This window comes from Ruditapes philippinarum, unplaced genomic scaffold (assembly GCF_026571515.1).
Source record: "Ruditapes philippinarum isolate M1 unplaced genomic scaffold, ASM2657151v2 ctg5090_1_1_1_1, whole genome shotgun sequence".
Taxonomy (NCBI): domain Eukaryota; kingdom Metazoa; phylum Mollusca; class Bivalvia; order Venerida; family Veneridae; genus Ruditapes; species Ruditapes philippinarum.
In genome coordinates this window covers 148502-158446 of record NW_026855009.1, presented here as the reverse complement: position 1 = coordinate 158446, position 9945 = coordinate 148502, and the positions used below count along the sequence as shown (strand labels likewise).

Genomic DNA, 9945 nt, shown 5'->3' with positions numbered 1-9945 from the left:
AATAAAGAAAGTTGATCTTGAAAATAAATTATCTTAACATTAGTTTGTAAAAGACATAGAGACAATACATTTTGTCTTTAAAAATAAACAGCTCTTAAACGAATAATAATGATAAAAAACAAAGACGTTTTTAAGGCGCCCATAAAGAGTCAATAAGTTAAAAAGGCTTAGTGATACTTTTATGGCAGTCAATTCGTTTGAAAAATATCGCTTTAAAGTTTAAAATAAATAAACATCATAAAGTCTAGTTACAATGACAATAATAGTATTAAAGAAGACGTTAACAATATTAACTAGTCGAGTAGGAAGTGTCAGTGTGATAATGTTTAATAATCTCCATTAACAATCTAGATGTTTTAAAACTGATAAATTAGTGAAAACTTGAAGAAAAAAACTGATAAAGATCTAAATTCACAACTCACTCGTGTCTCAAATTACTCCCGTTGGCCGCTCCACCGCGCATTGATTTTTAACTCGCGCTCTGATTGGCTGACTCGATTAGCGGGCGGAGTTTACAGGTACGATTCGCTAATGTAAATATCAGCGGTGAAACTTTTTTCTCATAACCAATTCTTACACAAGATTGATAAACACTATTGGAATTTGTATTATAATAACAATATAACTGGATTAACTTGTACTTATTTGACATTTATAAGTGACAATATTCTATGATTCAGTAAAAAAAGCCAACGTTGGTAATCCCGGACAAAATCCATTTACCAACGTGGTTTTATGCTATAATAGGATAATATTAAAGGTTTACTATTTTTCTTCTGCTGAAAGAGAAACGTTTTCCTTAAGGCGTCCACTTCAGTGGCACAGAAGCGAAATAATAATAGAATTACATGTGCTTGTTTTGATGAGAAAATAATATTTATTCATAGTATTTTGATATTAGCTTTGACAGAAAAAAAAACCTGGACAATTGTCAAAAGAATTGTAGTTTCGACCAGATGAGAAGGCAGTTTTTAAGACTCCAGAATAATTATTTTCGAATGACTGTGTTGTAGTGTACAAGTGTAGGAAGGAATTTTTGTTTCGGAGAGTTTTACGTTCAGAGGAGAAAGAAAATGTCGACTAGAAGTAGAAATAAAAAGATGACCATGTTACGGATGTACGTTTTCAGTATTATGTGTTGTGTATCCTGCCTGGGACAAGAAATTCTTAAGTATTCAATTTTGGAGGAGTTACCAAAAGGACGATTCATCGGTGACGTGCGAGAAGATTCAAAACTACGGACGATGGCGTCAGCAGACGACTTTTCCCAAATTAGCTACAGTGTTTTAGCAGAAGGAAAAACATACGAGAAATATTTTACAGTAAACTCGAAAAATGGTTCTTTATATACAGATGATGTTATTGACAGAGACTCGTTAACAAACTGTGTTTATGAAACCGTGTGTGTTCTTCAATTAAGTATAGTTGCAAAATCAGAGATTAGTGCATTCTTTAGGACTTTGAAAGTGAGTATTACGATAAAAGATATCAATGATAACGTGCCAGTATTTCCACAGGATTTCATGACTCGTGAAATATCAGAGCTCGCGTCCATTGGTGCCTCAATGTCACTAGTCGGTGCCATCGACGGTGACTCCGGGAACTATTCTCTACAGAGATATTATATTTTAAATGAAGAATCGTTAGACTTGCCTTTTACAATATCTTATGAAAAATTTGTAGATGGAAGCTCAGATGTTAATCTAAAAATAACAGACAAGTTGGATAGGGAAGTTCAGGACTCCTATACTATTACAATTGTAGCTGAAGATGGGGGCCAACCTCCTCTGACTGGAACAATGACGCTAAGCATCATCATAGACGATACCAATGACAACAAACCTGTATTCGGCAGCCAGTTATATAACGCAACGGTTAACGAAACGATGGAAATCGGCGAAGAGATTATACAGTTATCTGCCACTGATGCTGACATAGGAATTAATAGTGAAATTGTATACAGATTAAGTAGAAATCAAATTGGCAAAATTCAGGAATTATTTGCCATTAACGAATCCACAGGGGTTCTGTCGGTCAAAAAGAAGTTTGAAAGTGGTGGACAGTTCCGGGTGATCGTTGAAGCGAGTGATAAAGGGACACAACCGTTGATGACTCAGGCTATTGTTTCGGTCACCGTTTTGGACTCTGACAATAATCGCCCGGATATTAAGGTAAACCTGTTTTCGGATAGTGGAATGGCGACGATCTCTGAATACGCGGATTTAGGAACTGTTGTGGCACATGTTAAAATAATTGATAAAGACACCGGAGCTAATGGAATAATTAAATGTGATATTGACAGTGATAACGGGGTTTTCAACCTTCAAGGTTTAGATGTCAATGAGTACAAGGTCACGGTCGCTAGGGGCCTTGATAGGGAAAGCATGGATTTTATCTTCGTGGTAATTAACTGCTACGATAAAGGTACACCGCCACAGACAAGCTTCATTGAATTTAGTGTTAAAGTTATTGACGAAAATGACCACTCTCCTATATTTTTACAGAAAATTTACTTTATTGATATACTAGAAAATAACACAGTTAATTCAGACATTGTGCAGGTATCAGCTATCGATAATGACATTGGCAAAAATGGTGAAATTTCGTACTCCATGTGGGCTACTGGTGATTATCGTTTTACTATGGATCCACTATCAGGGATGATTAAAACCCAGTCTTCTTTCGACCGCGAGAAGAATGCCACAATCAAATTGTATGCATATGCCAGAGACAATGGGTCTCCGGCTCGAACCGGCACCGCCACGGTGATAATAAACGTCCTCGATTTGAATGATAATGTCCCAGAATTCAATAAGATGTTTTATGAGTTTAGTGTATTAGAAAATGTGGCTATCGACACGAGTGTAGATCGTGTAGTTGCTACTGACACGGATACTGGTGACAATGCTAAACTGGGCTACCATATTGACAAGGCTGTACCTTTTACTATAGATTCTAATGGGGTCATAACTACAAAAACAAAACTTGACCGTGAAGATAAGTCAGTTTATAGCTTTTTAGTGACCGCTTATGACCATGGAACGCCGTCCTTGAATACGTCAACAAATGTCGTCGTGCACGTGCTGGATACGAATGATCACGTGCCAAAGTTCATCTTCCCTGACATAGTCAACTACACAGTCGAACTTACTGCTGATACTCAACCAAACTCTGTTGTCAGAAAGATTCAAGCTTTAGATCTGGATGAAGGTTTAAACGGTGAATTGGTTTATTCTATACTAAACTCAAATGTGTCAGATTTATTTAGAATAGATGAGGGTTCTGGAGAAATAACGCTCGTCCGTCCCCTGGTATCGTCTGATGAAGATGTTTTCAACATATTGTTACGCGTGGATGATAAAGGAACACCTAGCCTTTACGCCACAACTTCATTGAACATTTTCGTTGCTAGGAAACAACCGTTGCCTTCAGTGGGTGATTCTAAGGGAGAAAATTTGCTAATTGCAATCACTGTCAGCGTCGTTACATTTGTCCTCGTATTCACGATCGTACTCGTCATCTGCATTTTGAAGAGGAAGTGGTTCAGAAATAAAGAAAATTCATGCTCCGAGGACACATTCTGCGAAAAGGCGAAACCCGGAAATGAACGAAGAGTGAAATTTGCCGATTTGGAACCGCGGATAAATGAGAAGAGGTCATCCGTTACCATGCCACCGCCGTATGAAACCATGACAACTTTCAGTAACTGCGACGGCAACGATAGCAGAGATTCTGATATGACTACATCAACGGTTGACATGGAGACACCCATCCTCGAAAAACACAACAAAGTAAGTTTCATGATTATCTAAAATGAAAAAAAAAAAAACTAAAAAAAAATCCCTTCGATTTTTGTATCAATTTTCAATTTTCTGATTTATGGAGAGATAACCTTTATGTTATGAAGTCACGTTATTGATATGCATTTTAATCTAAAATTAAATCTTTTCTCACTATTTGGTATAAAGGTTAACACTTTTTATAACAGTATTTTTTTCACTGCGAGCTGGAGCTGAAATTTACCATTTCGCTTAGCTTTTAGTCGACGATTTTATCTGTTCGATTTAACGTTTTTCTAATTAAAAAGATCAATGAAAGAGCCAATTCTCACATGAGAATATGTTCTGAAATATTGACCATTAAATTAATCGAACGCTGATTCTGCATCTTAAAACCCGAAAGGGAAATAAATTTAATTAAGTCTTGAAATTCAATTCCAGAAACTGTTCAATAAAGTATATTGCATTAAAAACAATAATGGGTACAATGACATGCTTTTAACACAATGAATTGACGAATTGTTAAATGAAAACTTTTAATTGGGAAAAAAAATGTGACAACCTTATAAAGAGAAAAAGCTTTTTAAAAGATTATTTTTGATGACTCATTTAAGTACAATTCAATGAAAAGGAAAGAAAATAGTAAAAATTTTACGAGCCAGCGATGAAACTACAAAAGGTGTTTGTCACCACACAGGACATCTGTAAACCTTTAATCTCGAATGTTTATTGAATTAATCCTCTCGATTTTTATGGTGACATTTAACTTTATCTATGAGTTACATTACAACAAATGAAATTTTAATGGTATTTTCTTAAGATAAAAATCTTTACATCATTTTAAACATAAATTTTACATTTAAAATTTTCATTTTTTCAATCATCGCTTTAGAATGTCAAATTTGAATTTCGTATGAATGCAGTGTTTTTTTTAAAAAAAGACCTTTAAATGGTTTCTCCTTATTAAAACTTTGGGCTTTTTTTTTCTTTTTTTTTATCGAATTTCGTTGAAAAGTGTAGCAAAGTTTCAAACGGCGCCATTTTCTAAATGATTTATTGATGAATATTAACATATTTAATTTATACGCTTCTTTACCTGATATAAACTGCTGAGTATATTCATTATTTACGAAAATAGGAATTAGAAATTTCACAAGTATTGGCGCTTTTTACTCGTGCACGTTCCTGATGCTCTGAATATAAATTAATAGTGATGATCAGTTACTTACACTGAGACGTAAACTGTGACATAATGTGATTCTGCAGGACGGTCTTACGTTTTCATTTACAATCAACTTTTTTAAAAACAAGAATTCTAAAGAACTTATTCATAGATTAATATGGCTTTGGAACTAAAAAGAACACGGACCGCCCAGTATCATACTCTATTATACTTTATATTTTATTCTAACGCTGCCTTTATTACCATAAAAGATGTACATTAAAACTGACATGAAGAAATCTTGTGCATTATTTATTCACTGCATCAGATGTTTTACTGTCATAAAGTGCTCATAATATTTCCATTCATTCTCTAATCTTTACATCTGGGGATTTTTATTAGAGGATTTTATATAAAGGTAGAGACAGTACCCGTCATTGAGGCTTATACATAATTCAAACTTTCGAGAAATCTAAGACATCTAATCATTGATCATTGCTAAACGGCGCATGTACACATTAATGATTTTGCATTCTGGGAAAAAATTAACTTCCACCGGAAGTAGTTCAAACACACCATTTTAGGATATTATTAGATAAGATTTTGGTAATATAAAGGGAGATAATCATTTCATGCTGTAAACTGAAACATTTTGCTTATGAAACCGTTCTTTCTTTAAATCAATAAACCGATTTAAATTCATTAGACCACAAGGGAGGCTGAAAATGGTTGAATAAATAGATAAACGTTTTTCCGTATCTATCCATCATTATTAAATGTTTAATATTTTTTTTCTCTCTATCAAAAAAAGCAAACCGTTATTTCCTCACAAAGTAAAGAAATCTGATCCTTGCCAAACGCCGTGTGGTTCTATCTAGTTGTTCGGCTTCAAGAGCCTCTGTTTTATTTGAGTTTCACGCCTTGTACATTAAAATCATTTCAATTTTGCTTTTTATGGAAGACCGTTTACAAAGGAATCGAATGACATGAGTACATAATTAAAGCGGGGTATTAACCATTCATGGCTTTTAGAAAATTAACATTTCAGAAATGTGGTATCCTTCCGCGCCGCTCTATCCAAATCAATAGCAGTTTCAAAAAAAATGAAAATCTATTAACAAATTAGAAGCTTTTGTTTACGAACAATGTATAGAAAATGTCACTCTGGGTTGTGTAAATATTTCTACATGATCTCACCTTTTTTCTCAATTCACCTGGTATTTTAAAGCGTTCCAAAGAATTGTCGCTAAATATTGTATTAAGTTTAACCTAGCATAAATCTGTGAAAATAAGGGGAAAAACAACGAAGCAGCGTTTAAATTAATTATTAGTATCTCATACATAGTCATGTATACATAGATCTGTTACAAATTTTCAGCAAACACACTATTTTTAGTGTCCCCCCCCCCGAAAATAAAACAACAAAAAACACACACACACTCACAAAAACAAATACTTTTCTTATTTTGAAGTGTTATAATATTAGCACGCATATTCACTGATTTAATCAAATTGTGGGCACCTGCCCATTACTATATATTTCAACAAGTTTTGGTAATTTTCACTGATTATGATTGCTTTAACCTTCGTTCACGTCTTAAACACGCTAATAATGTCGATGATTTGGTCCCGAAAATTTGTAAATACAAAATGAAGTCACCTGAACAGTTGCCTGTCACTAAATTACTGTAATTTTCCCTCTTTAGAAAGACCCCTTGACTGGTTAGTTTTTATGTATACACACTTAGGACTTGAAATGAATTTTTGCACGAAATATTATAATGATCTATTATATCATGTACTTTATTTAACATACAAAAAAGGAAAAAAAAACGAAGAAAAAAATCAAAATAATTATAAATGATTTATTTAATCACATAAATTTGTATATCATTGTATATTTAAGAATAAATGAGGAAAAAAATCAAGTCATTTTGATAACTGAAGCGGAAAACGTTTAGTTGCCCCGGTGTCTCGTGGTGTTTTGTGAAGTTTACATTCTTATTAATAATATGAACTGATTTATCGTAAGGTTAAATACATACGTCACTTTTTTTTCTTGTTACGACAACAAATACTGTTGTTTAGATGTTCAACATGTTTGATACATAGATACGCGACGACTGGTCTGTAACACAATTGAAGGAGTGATCATTGAGGACGAAATTTTTATGACATTTGATGAAAACATTTTATAATATTTCTTTCATTTTTTAACAGGTATCGAAAGAACAAAGGGACCTAGCATCTACATCAACTTTGAGGGGATCAGCTGAGCAACTTGTGGGATCATCCGAAACTTTATGCGAAGTGAAACAATCTACGCCTCGTTCTGACGACGGAAAGCCTCGTTTTGATAACACGCCTCGTTCTGATTCCCAACTGTGGACGCTGCAATCACATAGCACTCTTCTGAATTCATCAATCAAGGTAAATATTTTAATATACATGTAAACTATTTCCTCACGTTACACATGCGTGCAGTGCTGATTTCCATCATAGTTATTAACATAACTTAAAAGATATTCAAAAAGGACGGACTGACTATCTTTTTATTTATTGAAGTCTGTAATTACAGTGATATGTCTAACAAATAAAGACAATATAGTCTTTTAATGAATAAAAGGAAGTTATGATTGATAGACCAATTATACAATAACATTTTATCTTTCAGCCGCACACGACAATTTCTACGTTTGGTCCAGACGACAACCATTCACACACTTCCGGTGAAACTGTGACTAGTGATAGTGGGCGAGGCGGAAGTGAGACAGATATTCACAGTGCCAGTCTTTCAAACTCTCACGATTCAGGTATGCGTACATTTTTACTAAGAATCAATTTAACATCAAAACATAGAAATTTATTTTCCAAATTTCGTAAAAGTAGTTTATTTTTAGGATTTAGATTAATGTTCTTTCTTTTAAAGCTCATAAGCTATTTCAAAATGAAAACCAACACGATACGTTATTTATTAAGTTTGTCTTTCTTTTTTTCTACAGATATCAGACTTCCTTCCGACTTGCGATATCCACGCGCTAACAGCACGTTCATTGGACAGCAAAAGCCCTGGTTAAATCTTGCGGATCTACGTCATCACAATTGCCAACGACTTCCGGTTGCGCAGCAGCTTCACGACGATCGTAAACACAGACTTCAGCTCCGTGATTTCGCCGATAGAACTAGCACAAGGAATAAGCCGGGTGTACACCAGTTTCATAGAGGGCCACATTCACAAAGTGATAATAACTTTAATCGTCAAAAAGTATATCCGGTTTCAAAACCACCCGTTTTCCAGCCACCACCCAGTGACCTTGACCGTAGTTATATGACCTATGAAGAAGAAGACGATGACTTGTCAACTACAACCTCGGGGAGTTATACCATTGACCACGAGGATGTGAGCCTAGATTTACGGTCTCCGCCACCAGGTGCTCATGCACTAAGGGGATGTCTGGTTTGAAGCGGGAAACATTCGGGAAGGGGAACTACTCCAACCTTAAGGTAAGGTGACTTTTAATCACAGCAATATATATCAATTTTATTTCATTTAAATTCAAATATTATCTCTATCATGCTTGATTTATATCCACACAATGTTTGCTTATATAAAGACTGTTTAAATGTAGTATCCTTTAGTTTAAACAATATTTTATTTATAATCCACACATTTACATAATAAATTACATAAAATAAAATTTTACGGATTGAGTAGGAAGCTTGTAAAGCTTTTTTGATATCCTTTAAAACTTAGTGTCAAGTTTAACCAACTTATCAATGCAAATATATTATAACAAACATTCATACTTTTGGCTTGATCGATTGTAACAAACCCTTAAATTATTTCTCCATTTTAGGGCCCAATCAACCTTGGCTGCTGAAAATCAAACTCTCTTGAGCCTGTGACATCAATTATGACGTCATCACGATGAAATGACCAGACAATGGCTTACAAATTCTAAGCAAGACAAGATGAGACTTGCATCCGATGTAATCATGAATCATAGTTCCTTGCATCAGGTATGTAATATATTTCGAAAACATCTTATCACTTTAATAAGGCATATCTGACCTAAGGTTATGATTTTCTGTCTTGAGTCTCAGGAGTTTAATTGGGTATTAATTCTCCTGTACTGTCTCTGACCAATCAAATACCAGAGGTCCGAGATCGAGCTAAGAAGAAATTGTTTTTACCATTTTACACTACATGTACTTTTTTCTGAGAAAATGTAATGGAAGTTTCCAAATCATACTTTACTTTAGGTTATATATATTTTAATATTGTTTTTCATTGTTTCAATTATTAAATAGCTTCCAATTCTTTGACAGATGCAATTATGAAACTTGATTTTACCTTGAAAATAATACTAATTCCTTCTCTTTTTTACTTTTACCAGGAACTGAAGGCAATCGAACAAGTTCATCAACAAGGCCAAGGTCATGACAAGTCATCTGGTTCCCAAATAACTTGGAAACCAGCCAAACCGATCACGTGATTATGTCAATATAAAACAGTGGCCGTTAAACAGAGTGCTATATGTTAAACAAAGGTGTGCAATAACTGGTGCTTTCGTTTTTAAATTTCCTTGTGACATTTTGTGTAAGGAAGTTACATAACTGTGTTCATTCATTACCAGAGTTATCTTCTCTTGGTTAAACACATTTTATAATTGTAAAAAAACTGTGATATTGGACCGTGTGCATTTTATACAGGGTCACATAATTATGATCTCTTGAATTCGTATTATATTTTGCTATTTTGAAAGTGTAATTTATTGTAGGGAAAGTTGAATTTAAAAGAAAATATATAAGGATATATGTCAGTACTGTTTTAAAGATATAACATGTTGTAAAAATTATTGCATGTTTGAATGTAAATGTGTACAAAGTGTTTCTCAATTTCTATTGTTGTATATTATGATGTAAATTATTACGCAATTATGTTTTGTTATTGAGATTGTTAAGTATTTAATAAAGAGAAAAATTATTGTAAAAAAAATAATA

At 33.8% G+C, this 9945-nt stretch overlaps 1 protein-coding gene across 1 annotated transcript; it reads left to right on the top strand.

Moving 5' to 3' along the window:
• Positions 1-561: 561 nt before the first annotated feature.
• Positions 562-9945, top strand: LOC132741819 (protocadherin gamma-B5-like). The gene is made up of 6 exons (XM_060730081.1): positions 562-3791; positions 7162-7371; positions 7616-7754; positions 7944-8445; positions 8799-8961; positions 9339-9945. Exons 1-4 carry the CDS (start codon positions 1074-1076, stop codon positions 8402-8404), a joined length of 3528 nt encoding a protein of 1175 aa, XP_060586064.1. The 5' UTR covers positions 562-1073; the 3' UTR covers positions 8405-8445; positions 8799-8961; positions 9339-9945.

What these genes read in the sequence shown, in the direction of transcription:
- LOC132741819 (XM_060730081.1), top strand. Translation starts at nt 1,074, where the DNA reads ATGTCGACTAGAAGTAGAAATAAAAAGATGACCATGTTACGGATGTAC. An exon ending in TCCTCGAAAAACACAACAAA is followed by an intron (nt 3,792 to 7,161) that starts GTAAGTTTCATG and finishes ATTTTTTAACAG; the next exon opens with GTATCGAAAGAACAAAGGGA. An exon ending in TTCTGAATTCATCAATCAAG is followed by an intron (nt 7,372 to 7,615) that starts GTAAATATTTTA and finishes TTTATCTTTCAG; the next exon opens with CCGCACACGACAATTTCTAC.